Here is a 22992-nt window from a genome sequence, read left to right on the forward strand (position 1 = left end):
TTAAGATTCTTATTTTAAGGGCAGTTGCTTATTTCAGGGCACAGCTCTGATAAGAAAAGTGCTGGGCTGCCCGCCCAGCCCTGTCCCCACAGCACCACTGCCATTCCCCACTCCATTCTTTGGTAAGCTTGTGGGGTGCACCAGGGAAGTGCTAAAAGGACCAGGAAGGTATCTTGCCCAGGCCTCCCTGAAACCTTACACCAGTCATGACACCTGTCCAGTATATCTTTAGTTTTCCTGAGGACTAGTTGGAAAATAAAGAGCAATTTTTTTTTGGGGGGGGGGGGGGAGAAAGTCATTTTATACATATGTTATGTTTCCAGATTAAATTGGTAGGTATCAACCCAACATACCAGAAAATTAAATCTCAGTATCAAAAGTATAGGTAAATGTATCCTAACTAGTAATCAATATTTTTAAAATAAAATGTATCTTGTAATTTCCACACAAGCATAGGGAAGTGAGTAGTGGTAGAGAAATTTGAGAGATCCACATTAGTTTCATCCCCTTCATGCTGCCTTGGAAATTTTAAAGGTGTTAGGAGGATCTCCGACTTGCAGTTTGACAACTCTAATTTTGCAGGTGCATTATCTGGGCAGCAAATTCCAGAGGCTTGGGTATTTGTTTAACTATTTTATTTGTCAAAACAAAAAAATTTCCTTCCAGTAGCACCTTAAAGACCAACTAAGTCAGTTATTGGTATGAGCTTTCGTGTGCATGCACACTTCTTCAGATACACTGAAACAGAAGTTTCCAGACCCTTCTATATAGTGAGAAGGTGGAGAGGGGTATTACTCAGAAGGCTGGTGGGAATGGGTGATTGGCAGATAGCTGTGATGAGCCTGTTGACGACTCTTAACGACTGCAATAGGTCTTACAGGAAGAAGCAAGGGGTGAAAAGGTGAAAAATGGCTTTGTCATGTATAATGAGATAAGAATCCCAGGTCTTTGTTCAGGCCAGGTTTCTCCATGGTTTTAAGTTTGGTGATAAGTTGTAATTCAGCAGCTTCTCTTTCCAGTCTATTTCTGAAATTCCTTTGTAGTAAAACAGCTACTTTGAGATCTTGTATAGAATGTCCTGGGAGATTGAAGTGTTCTCCTACTGGTTTCTCTGTCTTGTGATTCCTGATGTCCGATTTATGTCCGTTTATTCTTTGGCGTAAGGTCTGGCCTGTTTGTCCAATATAGAGAGCTGAAGGACACTGTTGGCATTTGATAGCATACACAATGTTAGACGATGAGCAATTAAATAGTCCCGAGATGGTATGTGTGATGTTGCTGGGGCCAGTAATGGTGTTGTCCGGGTGTATGTGGCAGCAAAGTTGGCATCTGGGTTTATTGCAGGCTCTGGTGCCAGTGTCCGTGTTAGGTCTGGTTGTAGTATTATTGTGGGTTAGGAGTTGTTTAAACACCTATCTGTATTTTATTTGTAATTGTCTAACCATTTGATAGGCAAAGTAAAAACAATAGGTATTCTGTAGCTTGTATCAAGCAGGTAAAGTGTGTGCTCCTTTACCCGGCTGTCCCCCACCTCTCTCTCACACACACATATACTCCCTCTTTTAATGAATGAACTGCTTGTATTCTTAGGGCAATATATAAACTGTCACAGCATGAAATCAATTTTCTGCCTTGATTCATCCTAAATCTGAGAATTTCTAGCACATTAGTATTGCAATTAGAAACGTTAACGGCAGACGGTAGCATAAAGACATATTCTGCTCCATGACAACTTAGGTTATTTCTCCTTGTGCAGGCTAGCTCATAGGAATCCAAGGAAAAGGTAGGCTTGAAACCACATTCAGCTAATAAATTTATTATCTCACGCTTAAGAGAAATGTATTTTTTCCTCCCTTTTGCTCTGTCTCTGTGGTCATGCTGCTGCTAAGATAGATTATTCATGCTTACTTGATTCAGGTGGGCTTTTTGCAAGCTTCCCCACTAGGCCTGGGAATGTGGTACATTGAGGTCTATTCATAGGCTTCTGACATAGCCAGGCTTTTATTGCCTGGTGTTTTATTGCGACCAAATCCTAGTCTCCACCCAGTTTGTAGGCACTGTGCTTATTCTTTAGAATCAAGAAAGGTTATCACCTACCTTAATCCATGCAACTGTGTGGATTAGGGACACCAGTGTTCCCCAGGATTCTCAAAGAGGATCCTGGAAACTTCTTGTTTCTTCTCTTTTGCTGTCTGTACTAAACTCTCTTGGGCCTCAGTGAGGATTTGCATCTGAAATAGGCAACCTGGAGCTTTTCTCAATGAAGACATCAGATCAAAGTTCAGTTAGTCAAGGCCTTTCTAAAACATTAAGGGGGCTTGGACTTACACAATAAAAAGATGAGCTCTGGCAGAGATTGCAGTAAAAACATTCTGATCAGTAATCCGGATAAAGGATAGATTATAGGGCAAAGAACAGCTCTTGTTTAAATTGCTTTGAGAACGCCCAAACGAAATAACTTGGAACTTCTGAATTTATTTTTAAACAATACTCATATTTTATTTTATTTTATTGTCAGATTTTGTTCTATTTTATTACACTTTGTAACATTTAATAACAAAAATAAAAACACAGATAGCATTTTTTAAATAATTGCTAAGTACTTTCTGCATCTGGTGTAGTATAAGAAACCAAGGTTATAAGAAAATTTGTTTCTTGTTAGCAGTGTTGAATTTGTTACTGTTTTTATTTTTTGCTTATTAAAGCTTTACTTCTTCTGTTACAATAGTTTTTTCAAACAGTGTATTGTTGGAATACAGTTTAAACGATCATTTTTTACTGATTGTTTTTAAAATAAAAACCATAATAGACACAGAGATTTGATTAATTTTTGAATTTATATCATTATAAATACAAAAAGCTGGTATTCAGCAGAGCAGTTCTTTATGTATGAATGGCCACCCACAAGTCTGGCCAGTTTTCTATAAAATGGGCAGGAGGATGTGAAGTTAAGACACACAACAGAACAAGAAGGTTGAGTGACAATGAACAATGTTTTCTCACTTTTGTATGCGTGCAAAAGTGGAGCTACAATAACTTCTAGTTTATGTAAAAATTAAAAAACATTCAAATTGTCATCGTGCTACAATACAACTTTTTCACAGCAAAATTCTGTAGATGTCTACTTAGAAGTAAATTCTGCTGAGTCCAGTGGCACTTAATCACATGTAAATGTGTCTAAGATTGCAGTCCCAGTAACATATTGTTCGTTTGTTTTCATGTGTTTGAAACAAGAAAGAGAGAACACAATAGAAGTTATTCCTCAAAATTTTCATGCATGCAGTCTTTAATATTTTAGTTACCTGGCCTAATTACAGTAATTTGAAAGAGTATAACAAAATTCATATTATTTGTAAAATGACTTTTATTATAAAAGTAATTTGAAAATGTGATTCTTGAACTGTTCAAAATATCCAAGTGATATTTTGCCTTTTCTCTCTGGTTACTGCAATCTGATGAGAACAAATGGGATGAGGATGCATGTTTCTGCAGTTCACATCTCCAGTTACACTGGGAACCATTGCACACACAAAAAAGCTGCATTTGCAGTTCCCTGGGGCTTCTTTTCTTCATTCAGCAGTCAAACTGTGTGCACAGTTGCCAAAACTGGACTGGGAATCATTTTTAGCATCAGTCACATTATTGTGCCTCTTAGTATTGTCAGCAGCAGTCATATTTTTGGCACTTTTGGAATATGACTCCAGACCATTTTTCCTTCTCATGATTCTTGAAGGAAAGTGGAACAGGGCTGCTACATAGAGACTTCCCATCCTTCTAAACATGTAATTGGTGTTCTCAAACTGATAGTAATGTCCATGTAATGAGAAGGCTGAACTGTCCAGTGAATCAGGTCATGATGGCTACATAATCTCTCCAGTGCCAGAGGCTATAGGCATCCAGTTGGCCACTGTGGGAACAGCATGTTGGACAAAATGGTCCACAATGGCTTTCTATATGTTTTAGTCAATGTGTCAGCACACTGCTCTGATGCTGTTTTTGTTGTTGTTTTTGTAGAAACATGGTTATTTGAAAGCAAACTACTTTTAGCTAGAGTACTAATCAGTAGGATAAAATATCTTCAGCCTATCAGATAATGCCAAAATTCATGTGTGTCTTTTGTGTATGTAGAAGACTATGTCCACCATATGGATATCTGACGGTGGCAGCAGAAATAAATGACCTTTGTTTCCTTACTGGCTATATGCTGAAACAGCAGGCATAGCTGAACTAGAACATGAGCAAGGAGACGCATGAAGTAAACAAAACACAATTGCTGTGTCACCAGTAACATTTGCTGTAGGAAAAAGAGGGAAGACCGAGCTGTAAAATAGCAATTCCAGCTTCAGCCTGAGTGGAAAGATCAAAATAAAATTACTTTTTATTTTGTTTGGAGGGTGCCTGGAGTACCTCCCTGATAGCCTGGCCTGCATGGTTGCTTAATTCTAACATACACAATAATTCCCCAATGGCTGAGGTTTGCTCCATGGGAAAATGTGTGCATGTGTCAAAGAGGGGGGTGGTATTGTGACCGCTTACATTGGTGTAGTGTGCTGGCTTTAGTAGTAGTGTACACTTAAAGTGCAGATTATGTGAATAACCTGTTGGAAAAATGGGTATTAAAATTTTTAGTTGCATTTTAACAGGGGAAACATATGCACTGTTTTCACAGGTGACCCCAGCAGCCTGTTCAAAATTTGGACACTACTTTGATTTATCAAAAACAATGGCTCCAGAATTAATCCAGAACATAAAGTGGTATGGCTTTCCCCTTCTTGAAGAAAAAGCTTTGCATCCTGACCTAAAATCATGGTGAGTTTGAAAAGCTTCTAATTTTAGTTGTTCGCACAAAAACTGAAGAGGGTTTGGAGGACAAATTTCATAGACATAAAATTGTGTGCAAATAATTGTACTGTCAGGAGTAAGTTGGCCAGGCATCAATATTTATAGCAAAACCCTTTCCTTGCCATATTCTAAGCTCCACCCCTTGCAGGAGCTTCCTCTCTTAACTGCAGAGATCTTGGACTGGACAATATACATGTTGTAGTAAGGCTGCTTGTGGTGCTTCTCTGTGGGTCCACAAAATGTAGTAGAACTAATCTGCCAAGACCACTATTATATCTGCTGCAGCTTATTTTTTAAACATCTGTCTAAATTGAGCATTAATAAATCCTGTTGTCTCTGATTAGTGGAGCTTGTGTGAAAGGAAGACCTGGGCATTGCAAGGGCCCTTGGTGCACCCCATGAGCTCTGCACACAGACGGTCTGAGGATGACTTGAACAATTAGCTTTCTTCAATATGCAAATTTGCTTTCAATTTGCATATTGAAGTAGTAGGCTGTTTATTGTTTTAATCTGCTGGTGCTAGGGTTTGTTTTTTAAAATATCTTTATACAATTTTCAATAGAAGCAAAAATATATACTTGCGTTGGGAGAAGAGAAAAAAAACCGCATAAATACATAAGTAAAAAAAAAAGAATAGGAAACATTCTCTGGCATAAATAGTTTTTTTATTAGGATAATTATATATTTTTTTAAAATATTGAATGCTTTATATATTTTCTAAAGACCTGCTCAGATATGTGAGCTGCTGTAGGATGGCTTTGCCCTGAAATTCATTACTGGAATAATATATATGTACTACAGCCTCCATGCAAAGCCATACTAGTTTGGAAGTAGAAGGCAGATTTTCTGTCTCCATAGTGTCCATGAGCATAACACTCTTTTCTGTCTCTCATAAGAATGAACAACAAGTATTAATATAAAAGAGAAATGGGTAGATTCATGGATATCATGGCATAGGGAATAATTTCCTCCTGTTTCCATTCACCACAGCAGTCCTAGTCGCCAGGATCAGACTGATCTGCAGAGCAAATGTTCTATATAATCTATAATCCAGTGACAATATTTTCATGGGTAGGTTTTTCCCGAAAAAAATTTGGCATCTGTTTTGATTCATCAAAAGCATGCTCCCGAACTAATCTTGACCATAGCACAATGTTACAGAATGTTGGGAACTGGCTTTTAGATATTCAAATAATTCTTTCTTTCCCAGATGGTTTTCTTGCCAAATCACTTGTTGGGCCAGATTCAAGTACCCCAGTTTGCTAGAGTAATGGTGAAAAAACAGTTGGGATGAAGATGATATAGGCTAGAACAGCTGGGCTGCGCCCCTCAGACAGAAGCCGATATGCTCTTAGGGAGTTTTTGCCACTGCAGCTGCCACCACATACAAGACAAGGCATTTTTAAAAGCAGCCTGCTGCTACAGCTGTGGGAGCTGCACCACATAAAACAGTAGAGAGAGTCTCATCATAGAGTACACAGTGTCCTACATTATACAGAAAGAGACTCTTTGGATCGCAGCCATAGGTTTGAGTTAAAGCTAATGGTGATTTATATAAGCCAGTGGTTGCCATCCTTTTTGGACCAGTGGGCATATTTTGAATTTTGCTGGCGGTGCATTCCCAAAATGGTGGCAATGGGGGTGTGGCATATCATACAATGGCTGTCATAGGGTCTGGCAAAACACAATATTAGAGAGAGTACAATGATGATGCTTTCCTCATAATTGTATTTCCATACAAGAAAAGTCTTAACCTGTTGAATATCTGCCTAATAAATAAAGCGGCAGGAGGAAAATCACATTAAAGGGGGGGTGCAGTACCTCTTTAGGATCCTAGGAATTCCTATTTCCTGGTATCTAAACCACTCATCAGTCACAACTATGACAACACTGACAAGTGGGAGCATCCAGGCTTGCTCATTTCACAGACATTGCTTAGAACAGTACCTTCACGTTTTGCTTCATGGCTTTCTTTCTAGGAGGGTTAGATACTTGATTCTTTGCGGGGGAGAGTCTGGGGACACAACTGAAGGTGCTTGGTTGGTGACCCCTGATAAATAGTCATATCTGATAGCTATATTCCTTTACAGTTGCCACCCAGGTTTCTTAATAATAGGGTATAATACAGATCCAGTATATTTTAGTATTCCAGAAAGAATATTGAATAATTGATGCTACATTTGCTTGTATTATTTGCTGCTTCGATGGGGTATATATTAAAATGGGCTTAAATGAACATAGAGCTTGGATTTCCTGATAAATCTGCTAAAACAGCTTAAAATATCTCTCCTAATGGAGTCTGCTTCCCGATAATAGGCCTATTTGTCATACATTTTGATAACCTTCTCTTTGTTAAATGTTTAGAAAATATCAATAAGGAAGTCAGAGACTGTGTTGTAACTAGGATACCTCCTTACAAGCTCCTGCTTTATCAGTAACTAGATGGTTAAACAAAAAAAGGATGAGAACGTATTGTTTAAACACATTAGTTGAATTAAAGTGTTGGGGAACACATCTGGAGGAAAAATAGCTGACTTTCTGAATGCAACATAGATATCTGTTGCCCATAAAATATGACAAATCCTACTAACAAGATTATTAGTTGGCTGTAGTTAACAAGTTCACTTCCATCAGCAAATACATCACCTGTGAGCATATATATTTTACATATTAAATTATAAATAGGGGATATAGCTGGGATGTTTCAACTTGCATCTGTTCTATGCAGTCTTTCTGTCTCACAGAATAACAGATACAATTTTACCATTATGATTCGCCATTTGTTGACAATATAGAAAAAGATTGCTGATCATGTTATGAGTGTGCAGTCATTCTCATTATTAAGCACTTCCTAAACTAGACTTTAAGCTATGGTGTTGAACCTCTTTCATCTTGGGGGCTGCATTCCCATCTGGATAATCTTCTGAGGTCCACATCCTGGTTGTAAGCAGGGCCAGAGGTAAAGTGAGTGGACCAACAAATGTAAATTAGACCCGTGTACCATAGTCTAGTTTCCACACATCTTTATACACTCCTCTTTTTCCTTAGGCATTACCAGAGTTCAAGCACACATTCCACCCATGCAAAAACTCTCAGGGTATGAAACAGGGCCAACTGTCTGGGGACAGTTTCAAAGACTAGGTAGAGGCCTGGAAGGTAGCACTCCACCTCCAGGCCTGAGGTTCCCAACTCCAGCTTTAGGTCAGTTCCATATTACATAATCTGTTATCCAACATAACTCAGATGAAAATCAGGACATTTGTGAAACTAACTGCCTCAAACAAATTGATAGATTCCACAAGCTTTCCTGCTGCCACCCGCATGACCCCTTGTAAACTTTGCATCTTTCTCCCCATGGTTTGCTCATGGTTTTGTGGTTATGGCCACCGGGGGAGGGAAATGCACCGGAGCCCTTGTGCCGCCTTCTCAATGCTGCTGCTACCCCAGGAGCTGCTTCTGTGGCCCCTGTCTGCTGGCCGGGAGAAATTGGGGTGCCCTGAGAGCAAGTCAGAAACTGTGGCTGCTTAACTAATTATGTGGCCATCCTGGCCAAATTGGGATTGTTGAGGGGTATGTAATCATATTGAAATGAATGCACTTCAGCATGTGCAACTGCTAAGCAAAGTATTTTAATTTAATTAATTGTCCAGATGTAAGCATAAGGCCTGATTCAACTAATGGGTCCTGCTAGCACAATGGGACTTCCCCCTTTATTCCTCCACACTCACCCCAAGTGGTTCAGGGGGCCAAGAGAACTCCCAGAACAGGGTGGGAGTGGGGAGGCAGGATCATTCCACCAGGCAAACAGAAATGCTTTTGCTGATAGAACAATCTTCTTAGTGCTATGTTGATTCCTACCATAGAATTTGAGAATATGATCTAAAGAAGGTTTTCCTCTTGGATTTGTTTACACAGTAAATAAAGCAGAATATGATATGTGTAAAAATAACTTAAAAGTATATGAAACTGACAAAAGTGTACAAAAAGAACACTGGTTGAGAAAAATTGGGTGACTTGGTAGAGAGGTAATGTGGCTGAAACATCAAATAGAACAAAATAGAAGGCATTGTAGTAGTTTGGTGATGTGTTTTTTATGTTAATTCTATGAAACAGGTTTATGTATTGGTCCATGTTACAATAAGCTTTTCCTTCCAAAGATGTTATTTCTTTGTTATAAATGGCATTTGAAGTAGTTTTAAGTTGGAGTACACTAATTAACGTAAAACAATGTCATGCCTCTGCCAAGCTCAGAGAAGGTCACAGGTCCAGGGCAGTTGGGGGTCCAGTTATGATGCACACAGACTTAAATTTAGAACAGGCAGTCAGTCATCTAAAGGGCCAGGGACTTGTGATCTTGTTGAATGTGGGTTGGTGGTTAGATTCCAGAGCAGCCAATGAGAAGGAAAGGTGAGACCAACAAGTTGTTCAGACTGATCCGTCAGGCTTTTATAAGACCTGATGGGTTCAGATTGGCCTGTGAAGTTAACTACCAATACTGAAGCCTGAAGACCCAGTGATGTGAGTCTTCCTGGTTTGCTGAGGAATGAGAGCATGGAGGATGCAGGAGGTACGGTGCTAGATACTGGCTGCTGTATGTGTTCGTTTAAGATAAGACACACTTACAAGCCTTACAAGCAACCTTATTGGGCATGTGTAAATATTCATATGATTAACTTGTTCAAAGATATCATTGTTTGGTGGGGGATTGCAATGTATCACCTTTCATTTGCAAAACTATGTTTTTAATGTTATTCCTATTGTTAGAATGTATTTATTAAGTCAAGTATTCCCCTTTCTCTCTAGTAATATGGCCTGTGGTTATACCAGACTTCTTCATTCTATTAAGAAAGTCATTCATCAGCAAGGATTTGATGGCTCCACTCCCCAGGTATTAAGCAACTTCATCTTCATCTACAAGCATGCAAATACAGTTTTCATACTGTTTGAAAGGGTGATCCAGCAGTGAACATGTGGTTTCCAAGCTATGATGAAGTAAACAGCAGCTATTTTTTAAAGTTTTTACTGGTAGACCACATGCTTTGTATTCAGAAGGTTCAATCTCTTATTCTTCTAGTTAAAGAATCAGATACTTGGTGCTGAGCAGCAGCAGACTTGCAAACTATGGTGCCCTGTGTGAGGCCAAATTTGGTGCTGCCTCTGCCCGGCTTTGGGAAGGAGATGTAAGGGCTCTGACAGTGTCCTAGAGCCCTCCCATCTCCTTCCCAAAGCTGGGAAAGCACTAACTAAGCTATGGGAAGGAGGTGGGGAGACTCTAGGACCCTGTCAAAGCCACAGGCCTCTGTCCCTAAGCCCAGCGCCTCACCAGGCTTTGAGTCCGCACCCAGTGCAGGCACACCACTCGCACAGCCCTAAATCTGCCCATGGGCTGAGAGTGGCCTCTGCTTGAGAGTCATTGCCAGCCACAGTTGACAGTATTAGTTAGATAGGCTGATTCTGTATAAGGTAGCTTCCTACTGTCAGGCTTTTTCTGTTTTTGACAAATGTGAGTAGCTTTGGCAAATGCAGTAATAATCCATTAATAAATGCATTTTCTATACAACTACCAAATATTAATGAAAGATTACACCACTGGTGGTAAGTTACATGTGATTACTGTAGCATAAGGTCTTTTTTAAAACAATTTTTTGGTCTTATTGTTAAAAAACAAAATCTGAGGACTTGTCTTACACCATGCCTTTGCAACGGTCTCTCATGTACACTGCTCCATATGGGAGATTTTTTCTGCTGCCAGGATCCCTCCCGTGCATGAAAATCTGCATTCATGGGAGGGCTGGGAACTCTCTATATCATCCACTAAAACTTCTGATCCACAGGCCAAGATCAGAGGCATGTGCAAATGCATAAAGTGCTAATGCAGTCATGGGGAGGTGTGGTAGGGAACTAGCTTTTACTGCTGCAAAAGCCCCTCATACTAGATTGAATGCTGCTTGAAAGACCCTTTGAATTTCTGTACATCCTGCAGATTATCTACATTATCTTCAGGCATCATTTTATGTAGTCTTAATTTTCAAAAGAAAACAGAATGAGTGTTATTTTATATATGCATTCTTCTACATAGAATATATCAATTACCAGAATATAAGGTTTAGGATATTATTTAATTTATGATTGTTTAATATCCACCATTACCTACAAAATGTATTAAAGTTTATTCTAGCAAGTACCATAAAGTTATCTGCAGAGTTAATTCTGTTATTTTATTCTGTCCAAAATCAAAGCACTAATGCACTACTCTTGGGAGTTTATTCTCTGGTTAACTTGTCTCTTTAAATATGGATTCTATTTAATGCTTCTGCATTCTAGCGTAATTTTTATTAATGTTTATCAAGCAGAATTCTCCTGGTTGTTTTAGTTTTCAGTCTGTACTGAGCATAATGTGCAAGTATGTTTTCCCTTTAGTAGTTAGCAGTGTCCTTCTGGAGAAGTAAATTGGTCCCTGACAGGCACCTCTGCTTTGGTTACCATAGCAACAGGCATGTCATAACAGTTCCCCTAGTACAGTTTGTTGAGCTGCTCCTCCAACATGATGACAGGTCCTTTGGAAGAAGGAAATTGTAGAATATCGGAAGCAACAGCACCAAAGTGACATGAAAACCCTGGGAGCAGACAGCAAATAACCTGCTACTGGAAAAGAGTTTAATAATAAAAAATGTGTAGACACTGGGTGAGGGATAAAAATAGCGCTAAGGTATGTCCCCAATGCTTTTTTAATAACCCAGAACTCACAAGTAGATAAAGCCATTTCTAAGACATGAAGAATTGTTTTCTTTTAAAAAAACAACAACAACAACACAGCAAGAGGAGCCAAACACTTCGTTTCTAGTAACAATTCTGTTTCATTATTTAAAACATTTAAATCCTGCCTTTTTAAAGTTGTGCTCAAGAGGGCTAACAACAATAAATGAAAATTATATTAAGAATTGTAACAGTAGAACACTAAAAGCAGCAGAAAAACATTAAAACATCAGAAGTGGTGTTTGTGTGTATAAAAAAGGCAGACAATATTAAAAATTCCATGCGAAGGTAGCCCCTCATGGCCCAAAAGCTTTCCTGAAAAGGAAGCTTTTTAACCACCAAGTTGAAGGCCATTGAAGAGAGGGCAAGATAAGGCTCTGAAGAGGGGGGGTCTCAAGAGCCTGGTTGCAACCATTGAAAAGGATCTCTTTCTGGATTCAACTAAGCATACGTCTAGGATGTGGGTTGCTGCAGGCTCTTAATCTGCCCCTCTTAATCTGTTCGAAGAGCTCTTTGAACATTCCTCTTTAGCGGATGACCTCATTTTTCAGTATTATGAGGAGAGAAGATTCTCTCTAACCACTTCCTTCACACCATGCTTAATTTTATACGCCTATATCAATTATGTCCCTACCACACCCCCATTTGCCTTTCTATATAAACTAAAAAGCCCAAAATGTAACCTTTCCTCATAGGGGAGTTGACCCAGCTAAACAATCATATTGGTTGCAGGTAATGAGAGGCTTTATGCACCAGAGTGAGTGCCTTAAATTGGGTTCAGTAGCAAACAGGCAGCCAGTACAAAACGTTAAGGATTGGTGATAAATGATCCACTTTGCAGTGCCAATTAGTAACCAGGCTGCTGCATTCTGCACCAGCTGCAGCTTCCAGATGTTCTTCATGGCAGTCCCATGTAGAGTGCATTGAAGTAGTCTTAAGGACAGCTTACCAAAGCATGTGCAGCTTGTAGCTAGGCCCTCCCAATCCAGGAAGCACTGGGCTTAGACACTCCTTGCCACTGAAGCTACCTGAACTTGAAGTGACAGTGGCTCTAAGAGCACCTCCTCCCTCCCCCTAAGCAGTGACCCTTCTCTTTCTGAGGGTGTGAAGATTTATCCCAACCAATCTAACTTCTGAAACCCTGAATCATGGAATTGCTCACCCACAGTACTTCTGTCTTACTGGGATTCAGACTCATATTTTTGGCCCTCTTCTATTCTGTTACTCCTTCCAGACACTGCCCCAACACTTGAACAGCCTCTCCTGATTCAGATGGTGGAGCTGTGTATTATGTCCATACTGATTACATTGTGCTCCAGATCCCTGGATGGCAGCTCCATAGAGTTGTTTTTTTAAAAAAAAATCCAGACCAGATGAAATCCTACAGAATCCTGCCACCCAAATGCCAAAGGCTGAGCATAAGTTTCTACTTTCCTTTCTGTCAATAAGAGTGAAACCACCATATTCTAATGCTCTTAATCCATAAAACCATTCCAGGAAGATGTTGCAGTCAGTGCTTTCAAAATCTGCAGAGAGATTAAGGAGAACCAACAACGTAATCCATCAGGGTGACCAAGGTTGTTTCAATGCTTAATCAATGCTGGAAACCAGCTTGAAATGAGTCTACATAACCACATTCATCCAGACAAGCTTGAAGGTGAGCACCACCTCAATCAAGTGATGGTCTCACTCAATACACCTTGCTCATTCTGTTCCCTAGACTGAAAAACCCTCTCAAAAGAAATGAGAGACTTTAACAATCATATAGAAGCTTTCTGAGGCCTCCTCAGATTTTAGCACAGGGGGAGTTGTGGGGCAGCTTAGGGGGAAAGCCTGTGAGTAGCAGTGCATTTTGCTCTTGGATTTCCCTATAAACCCACCTATTCCTTTCTCTCATTTCCACCTCATCCCCCTGCTCCCCGATCCCAGCAAGGATATTCTAGAGTTTATTTCTTTCCTTTCAATGTTTCAGATGTTACTGAATATGTTACCTTTTTTATATTTGACAGAAGAAGCAAAGAAACATTTTGAAGATTGGAATTCAGAGCGTTGGTTCAGTACTATGGGGTGATGACATTTGTAGTACTGAAAATCCACAAAATATTCATAGTCTCACAAAATTTATGTATGCTCTCCGTGGTCTCCTTAGAACATCTTTGTCTGCCTGCATTATTACTATTCCAGCTCATCTGATCCAGGTAGGCTTATTCTAAGTGCAACTTAATTGGGTGGATACATAAAGAAAAGCACAGTCAAGTTATTTTGAATTATTTAGAAGACTTCTATGCTGCTTTTTTTTTTTTGACAATCATTTAAATGGATACTTAATGATCAGAATATGCCAAAGTGGTGCTATTGAATTGCTAAAATCCACCTTATTTTAGCTGTATTTTTTCAGTAGCAAATATAGTGTTAAATTATTATCATTATTTTATTTTATTTAATATAACTCAATTTAACTATGTTATTTAAAGTTGTGCTAGGCCATCATAGACCTCTGAGAAAGTGTGGTAAATGGGGAAATGGGGTGTTAAGGAGCTAGTCATTTTTGAAGGGAAAGTTACACTTAACAAACTATTGCAAGCTCGTTCCCATGTGTATGGCCAGAGGTTAGAATAGAAAAGGAGAATGTTCAAGTTATGGTAAGTTAAATTGAAACAGTACAGCATGATGACATATGTTCAAGGATCCTGAAGATGTTTGCTGGGCGATCCTGAAGACGTTTGATTAGATATTACTTTGAAGAATTAATAGAGCACTGGAATGGTCACAAAAGATGAAGGGAGAGCAAATATAGTGCCCTCATTTGCATGTAACACTAAGCCAAAACATGCCTTTGTGAGAACAAGCAAACATGCTTTTCCACCTCCCCACTAATTCCTGCTATACTGCACGGAACTAAGCAGTGGTTTTGCTTAGCATGTCATTGGAATATGGGCTCATGATACAGTGGTACCTCAGGTTATAGACGCTTCAGGTAACAGACTCCGCTAACCCAGAAATAGTACCTGAGGTTAAGAACTTTACCTCAGGATGAGAACAGAAATCGCACAGCGGCAGCAGGAGGCCCCATTAGCTAAAGTGGTACCTCAGGTTAAGAACAGTTTCAGGTTAAGAACGGATCTCCACAACGAATTAAGTTCTTAACCCGAGGTACTACTGTGTGGCTGTTCTCCAGACAAACCACAAGCTGTAAACCATAGGACAAGCCTTGGTTCAGTTTATGATGTTTCTAGAGAGCTAAACCACAAGCCCATGTTCATATGACACCCTAAGCCAAACCACTGCTTAGCTCAGTGCAGCAGTAAAGCAATTGAGGAGGAGTAAAGAGTGCTTACATGTAAGCTTGTCCATACTAAACCATGATTTAGCATAGCATTATGTGTGAAGCACAATAGACAAGGAATTTCAAATTTTATGCTTGATTTCTGAATTAGGGAACTATTGGAGCAAATACTAATAGTATACTAGCACTTTTAATTTCTGAAATAATGACAAGCAGCCTATATGGTTTCATAAAGAAAAATATTTCAAGGCCAGTCTAATACTTTATTTGATAAAATTAGTTACATAGAGATAAGGTGAACAACCCTGGATATTTTAGGTTTAAAGTTAGGGAGGGCTTTGACCTACAGTGGTACCTCAGGTTACATACGCTTCAAGTTACATACGCTTCAGTTTACAGACTCCACTAACCCAGAAATAGTGCTTCAGGTTAAGAACTTTGCTTCAGGATGAGAACAGAAATTGGGCTCCGGCAGCGCGGCAGCAGCAGGAGGTCCCATTAGCTAAAGTGGTGCTTCAGGTTAAGGACAGTTTCAGGTTGTGCGGACCTCTGGAACAAATTAAGTACTTAACCCAAGGTACCACTGTAGATGCATTTAAACTGTGCATGGCATTACAGATGGAGAGAAGAAATTTAATCCTGAGGTATCCATTCACATAGCATGTTTCTGACTGTTTCCTAACTGATCTTGCTAGTGGATTTTGAATAGCCCTAGACAGAATATTTTTATTTATTTTTGAAATGTATATCACACCAGCATGACTTCAGAGACCTTGAGCACTTTTTGTATTGCACTGCCCCGAAATTAGAACAATTAGTTCTATTGCAGATTTGGTCTCTTTGTAATGAATAGTTAAGAGATATGTAGCATACATAGTAACAGCCATTCTACCTAAAACAAATACATTTTGAGTTGGCTAAGTATGAAGATTCAAGTTCTGTACTTATAAGACTTGATTCAGTTGAGAACAGGAGCAGCATGTGTACATAGGAATCCCATAAGGAACTAATTCAGCCTTGTTTTCCTTCTCCCCTGCTAATATGAGCACATAAAAGTGGTCTGGAAGGCAACAATGCAAGGAATTGGAGGTCCATGCATGACTCCTCCATTCCTGTTGAATCTGTTGAAGCATAAGTAATTTGCATGTTGAAGCATAAGTAATTTGCATGTTGAAGCATAAGTAATTTGCATGTTGTAAGGGGCAAGATGGAGAGATTGGATGTGCCCTTCTCTGCAGTGGCCCCTTGGTTCTGCTTGCGGTGCACCTGAGTTCTTGAGCTGGCAGAGGATGGGAAAAACGAGGCTCTGTAGACTTATGTTCCCACATTCAATTAGTTGAAGCCCATGGTTTTCAGTTGCAAATATTAATATTGGTATTAACAAATATGAAAGACTACACACATTCATAATCTAAGTAATAGAACTTAATATTGGTATGGACAAATAGTAAAGACTTCATGCGTTATTAACTTAAGTAAAATAACTTTATAATAGCAAAGAATGCTGCATTTCCAATTGCTAGCAGCTGATTTATTCCCCTACTTAAATATTTGGTTTCCCCTCCACACACACACACACTTTCCCCAGCATTTTGCAGATTTAACATTAAAACCCTATGTGTCACCTTTGACTAGGCTTAGTGAAGAAATGTGTTGTATTAATTTTGATGTATTTGCCACAGTAGTAACATTAAACGTAGCTAGCAATGGTTAAACCTCAAGCATCCTCTTTCCATTAAGCAGTAACTTAACAGAATGCTTAAACTGTAGAGCAAACTGTCATCAGGAGGAGCAAAGCGGCTGAGGTTTTCCTATATCCCACATTACTCAGTTCCCAGAGCCCTGCTGTGTAGTTGTTCCAGTCTCCAAGAAGCCTGTTAAAGAGCCCCCAAGAGCATGTGTCCAGCCCTCCATGTTAATAGTTAATTGGTGAGGATGGCAAGATGAGAGGACAGCCGAACATGTGGTCTCTCAGTCTCAAGCACTAGACAGACTTTTTAGTTCTAATAACAGCAGCTGCTCACATTCTCACTACTGAGCTTCTCACAACTCTGTTGCTGGGATTTGTGAGTGGATTAAAAAAACGTAAGGGAAAGATCTTTGTCTAAAAGACAAAAGTTTTCCTTGTTTCACCTTTGCATAAAAGAGGTTCATGTGCAGTTCTATATGTCTATTTATTCAATATTTCCAGTAGAATTAGCTTATTTATTTAATGTATTTATATCTTGGTTTTCAAGAGCACTCCTTACAAGGCAGCTTACAAAAAAAACCAAAAAAACAATAAAACGTCTCCTTTTTTTAAAGCCTGTTTAAGAGTAAAACCACTCAAGGTGTATATAATGCACACAATTGTTTACCAAATGTAACACAAATGTAGTTATTATTTATTAAATTAACACAACAACTTTTCTCCTATAGCCTTTAGATTAAATAATCATTTATGTTCTGTGTAGTTTCCATGGGAGTTTATTGCATTGGGCAGGAACTGTCAGAAAAATAGCGTTGTTAAAGACTGGGGAAACTACAAAATTGGTTTCCTAAATTGCTTTATTGCGAGCTGAATCAAAACTTACCACCATAGAGGCCAATAATACAATATATTCTCCAGGAATGTGAATTGGAAGATAACCCTTTATAGTGCTTCTATTTGCTGTGATCACTGAACAGTCTAAAAGGTCTAGTCAGAGTGATAGACATCTGTAAGGTCCCTGAGCATTTTGTTGCTATTTGTGTTTGTATATCTTTATCATCTGTGTCTTGCAATAGAATAACATCAAACTCTACAAAGGGAAGATGTATAGGCTTGGATCTAAAGATTGGATGAATGGAACTCACTTATGCCACAGCCCTCAAAAGCCTCTCCTGAGGGTTGAGAAAGCTCTTGAGAAAGACCTGGGATGTGGCCCTGGGTTCTGCAGTGGAAGGAGTAATTGGATAAAAACAAGCAGAGTTCTGCCTATGCAAACTGTCTCTCCCCAAATATCTCCAATTTCCCTTCCCTGTTGTCATATTCCAACTCTCTCAAAAGTAGCTTTTTAAGGAGCACAGGCAGTTGCAAGTTGGGGGCAGGAAAGCCCCATGGTGCATGAGCAGTTACAATTTGCTTTTCTGCAGGGTAGTAAATAGTGATTGGAACTATATATGCTTGGGGGAGAAACTATACTATTTAGTCCTGCAACAGTACAAATTGCTAATTTGTTTAGTTTTGTTGTAGGATCCAACTAGTTAAAGTGAACCTGTTTCATAAGCGGATAGAATTATTACTCAGCATATACCAAGGGAAACTGATAAACGAAAAGTCAGTAGGAATAAGCCTTGTTATATTCCTCAAGGATTCAGTGAGGTACTGTTTAGTGTGGTGTTTTCATTATTTCATATGATATGTTTAAAAATGTAGATGGTGAATTATTTATATCTTGCTTCTTTGAATTCACTGAAGTGAGTACATGGTACATTATGTTTCTCAGTAGAAAGAAAACCAGAAACAAACCTCTTCACATCTATAGACTTTTGTGTTCATGCTGGGTATTATTGCCTGTAAAGTCTCTTTCAAATCAATTAGAATATTTTAGAACTTATGTTTTGATTATCAAATAGAGCAGGCTATGTGCTTATATATTTTTCTGTGCTGATGTTTTATTCTTTAAGCATTTTTATTCTTGGAGGTAAAGAATACCATATAGAACTAATATTTTTTATTCTCTCTATTTTTAAAAAATGAATTTATTTAAGATTTCCCAAGATTTCCCATCTTGTAGTCTCTGTACTACAACAGAAAAATGTGTTTGGTGCTCTTCTAGAGGAAAAATATAGAACTTAGTTTTCATGGTACTAAGACTAGATTTGTGCTACTTTATTTTCTAAATGTAAATACTGTAAAAGAGAACATTTTGATGACTGCACATGGAGTTATAGAAGGTCATAGAATTGTGGGATCAGGTTTGCCAGGTTGATAGTAATTATGTTGTAAACCATTTTTGGCCTAAAAAAAATAATATTATCAATATTTCAACCATGTGCAAAAAAGTAACTTGACCTGGACAAGTCACATACCCTCGACCTAATCATCTTTAGCAGATGTAACAATGAGCATCTCCTAACCATGGTTAAGAGATTGGGTGTGTGCTGCCAGATCACAAAGTCCCTCTCCACAGCACTTTCACAAGCAAGTTTCTCCCCCTCTTCCTTAGTCGCCTGTGAGTATGATTAAGTATTACATCTGTACTGGCATGAATCATTGTTAGGCTGATGTGGTTTCTTTCTTAACACGATTTTGAAATCAGACTTCAAAGCTGATTTCCCATCTTGGTTAAAGGGATCCCTAGTTTTCCTTGACAACAGTTAACAGTACTCAGGACCAACCGAGATTCACTCTAGAGAGGAGAGAAGCTAGAGGGCGTAAAACATTTTGCCATCTCCCAGTTTCATAGCTGCAGTTACCATATTCCTCCCAACTATTACCTCTGCGCCAGTCCACAGGAAGAGTTTTATGAAACTAAAACCATGTTTATCTGAGTTCCTTAGTGGAAGCTGTAATAAATCATTAACCTTATTTGTAAAATTTCACACATTTAAGAAGATAAACTATACTAAGCAACAAAAATAGGATTGGATTTTTGAGCAGAAGGAAGCTTCACACAAGGGAATTCCCTGCCCCAAATCTACTGCAGTCCCTTGCACCATCTACCCTGTAAAAACCTCTCCTCGGGGTGGGGGAAATCTTTGACAGTAGCTTGAGATGAGGCATAGGAGCTGCTGGATGAAAGAAAAATCACCCAAAATTGGGTGGATGGCACGTTCCACAAATTCTGTCACCTATGGAAGATTCCTTGTACTTCATTTTGATCCCCCTCCCCACTGTATTACTATCTGATCTTGGTGATAAGACTGAGGGTGGTGGGGCCATTTTGACAGCTCTCAAATACTTTTTAAAATTAACTTTGACATTCGGCAGTAGATTAACAGTGTAATCCTAAACGTGTCTACTCAAAAGTATTGAGTATTGAATTCAGTGGGACTTACTTTCAGAATTGCAGTCTAAATTGTCTCAAGAAGATTGCAATCTTCTTTCCTAGGGTCTTTCAAGAAAACATATTTTTGAAGGACAGCCTTAGAGCTATATAGTCTCTTTAAAAAAATGTAGATTGAAGTATATGATTCACTGGGTACACTTCAGTTGTGTGATTCTGAGATTAGCAACAACAAAACCAAGTTACAGAACAAATGTGTATGTCTAATCTGAAATAAATTGTAGGGTTCTATAAAATAACTTGGTCTTGTTTAACTGAGAGTCAAGATTTCAGAATGAAAACTGCAGCATTGATTGAGATTGTTAGATGTTCTCACAGTATGGTGAGTACTCATCTGTTTAGGCATATGGAGTATTTTGGCTGCTGAGCTAGATAGTTAATATAATGTCTAGCATCCAAGTATGGACGCAACTGTTACAAAGGCAGAAGACAGGGAGCTCATGTATAGAGCTTATTTAGACAGTTCTGAGAAAAGGAAAGAGTCTAGTAAGAATAATTAGGATTTGATTATCTGTATTTGGAAAATAAAAGTTTGGTAATGTTTATATTTCTTGAATGTTTTGTGTTATTTATAAATAAGGTGATGCACTTTTGAAAATCACTGAAGAGTGTTTGTTGCTCAAATGCAGCTTTTTCCAAATAGAACAAATAAACATGATTTTAACATTTAATGTATAGTCAAATTTCTGCAAAATGCTTTTATAAAGTACAGACTATTGCCTTATTTTCTTAACACCTACCTGCTTATCTCTATCTTTTAGGTCTGTTCTATTAATTACATGATAATTATGATATAAAGGAATGTTGCATCTTTAATGATGTTTTTGTGCCCTGTGTAGTTAAGCTTTAATGCTAGGGGGAGGGAGGGAGATTAAATTAGCCTTCTAACCTCTTTCTGTTCCAGACTGATGATGGAAAATAAAAGCTCTTAGCCACAAAATGTAACACTTAGAATTAATATTTAATTACTCCAGCAAATTGTACACTGTGGCTGAAAGCTTCCAAAGAGTTGTTAGTGCCACAATTGACCTACAAGTTTAATAATAACTCACTTCTTGAAGCAAGTGCCAGTTCAGCATAGTGGAGCCACTGTAAGAAAGTCCTGAGAGATTAAAATCAGCAAACCAAATGGCAGACGAGGATTCCTGGGATGGAGCCTTCTGGAAAGCTGGGAGCTGGAGTAGCTTTTCAGCCAGGATTCAGATGAGAACAGTGGGTGAAAAAAACTGATCCCTCCTGTTCTGGGAGTTTCTGGTTGGAGTCCAAAATCCTTCGATTGATGTTTATAAAATGGTCTTACTTCAGCTTATTAACTTACGTTGCAGATCAAATAAGAAATATTTTTCCAGAGTCTTTCTGTTAGAAGCTCTTCAAAATCCATTCTCCCTACTCCTCCCCCATGAGCTGTGTTTGCATGGCATGAGATTTAGTAATGTCTGTATCGCGTGTACTTGAAAGTATATGTTGTGTCACATTCATTATATTTACTTTTAATTTCAGAAACATAAACAGTACGTATCAAAGTTCACATTTTTAAAAAGGTGTTTAATTGTGCAGTTTAAAACAGGAAAAGCTAGCTGATCAATCCTTCAGCCTTCTCTTTTCTTAAAAATTATTTTCGTAAAATAGGGCATCATGAGTTCAGAAATGTGAAAACACACAGCAACAGACCGAAGAAGGAACACTTTGCATTATTTATTGGCTGCATCATTAATATTTAAAGGAAAACTAGTCATTAGTTAAAAATTAAAGCAGATGAGGGCCTTGCCAGCAGAGGGAGCAGTCATGTCTTCTGTCAGATTCCCATCATTTCCCCACCTATTTCATCTTTTTTCCCAGCCAGTCTCCCATCTGGACCTAGCTTTGGCAGCCTGTTCCTGATGACAGGCTATAATTTTATACTCAATAAGGGATTAGTGTAAACTGATTGTAAAATTCAGTATCTTTAACCTACCATTTGATTACAAACATCAGATGGATGCTCTGCTTGATATTTGCTTGTTGGTGATTGCATATGTAGGCAAGTCGCTGTTTGGTCCTCTATGAATTACTTAATTCCCTCCTTTGAGGAAGCAGCAGAGATATATAGCTATTTCAAATGCAGCACATTTCTTATATTTAAACTGAATCAGAAAGAGGTACTTGGTTTCTAACAAGAATTCAGATTTCCCAAAGTCATTCTGCCTCTAATATTATTTCTGTCTTTGAAATGCATAAAAAATTAAAATTATAACTAGTAAAGCAGTATTTCTATTCTACCTTGACTACAGAAAAAACCTGTTCAAAATATGCTACATTTTTCAGACAACTGACACAGGTATCCAACCTTCTCTTACTCAAGTGTCTTGTCTGTAGTATAAATTAAATATCAGTGCTAAGGATGTTTTCTTAGAAGAGAGTTCTGTTGAAAGCAATAGGATTCTCATATCCATCCTTCTTTATTATATATGTAAAAAAAAATATGTTGCAGACAAAGCTGGAAGCAATAACACTGATTGGATGAACATTTGTTCATTTTGGAATATAAATTTTCATAGCTCAGTAGTAGCAATCTGATTCCATTTTTGGTTAAAGTAGAACCCATTCCTTTTTGTATTGGACTGACTTTTCCCAAAAATCGCCCCCGTCCCTAATAAACCTAAAGGTTTCCCTTCCTTGGCCTAGTCAAATACTGAGGTGTATGCACAATATTTAAATCATATGACCTACATATAATTTAAGAAGACGGCACACATGGAATAGAGAAACCAAATTTTTGTCCTACATTTTGCTTACATGGCCTCAGGCAAATGACTTGATTGTTACGTGCAATTTTCTGTATCTTTAAGATGACAAAACGGCTTATTCTATCCTGTTACTGTGTTTTATAACCCTGACTGTGTAGTACGTTGCATTTATTAGTAGTTTTACTCCAAAAGTTAGTGTGCTTGCTGTTTTTCTTAATCTATTATTGCCTCCATAGATCAAGTTGTACCTGGACCAAATTACAATTCAGAACTATTGCCCTCTTCATCAGATACATGAAGGGTTATCATGTGTTGGGGGAGGAGTGTAGCCAGTGAAGTCAAAAAGAAATGA

General features: G+C 38.4%; 1 protein-coding gene across 3 annotated transcripts in view; it reads left to right on the plus strand.

Annotated features, from left to right (window-relative positions):
* The window catches only part of ELP4 (elongator acetyltransferase complex subunit 4), a 157432-nt gene that overhangs the window by 41813 nt on the left and 92627 nt on the right, over nucleotides 1–22992 (plus strand). For all 3 annotated transcript variants that reach the window (XM_083752033.1, XM_083752034.1, XM_083752035.1), the window contains exons 5-7: nucleotides 4670–4809; nucleotides 9646–9730; nucleotides 13608–13796. In XM_083752033.1, the coding sequence (XP_083608159.1) occupies nucleotides 4670–4809; nucleotides 9646–9730; nucleotides 13608–13796 (414 nt within the window). The remainder of the gene's footprint in view (nucleotides 1–4669; nucleotides 4810–9645; nucleotides 9731–13607; nucleotides 13797–22992) is intronic.

This window comes from Podarcis gaigeae (genome assembly GCF_964106915.1).
Source record: "Podarcis gaigeae genome assembly, chromosome: 1".
NCBI classification, from domain to species: domain Eukaryota; kingdom Metazoa; phylum Chordata; class Lepidosauria; order Squamata; family Lacertidae; genus Podarcis; species Podarcis gaigeae.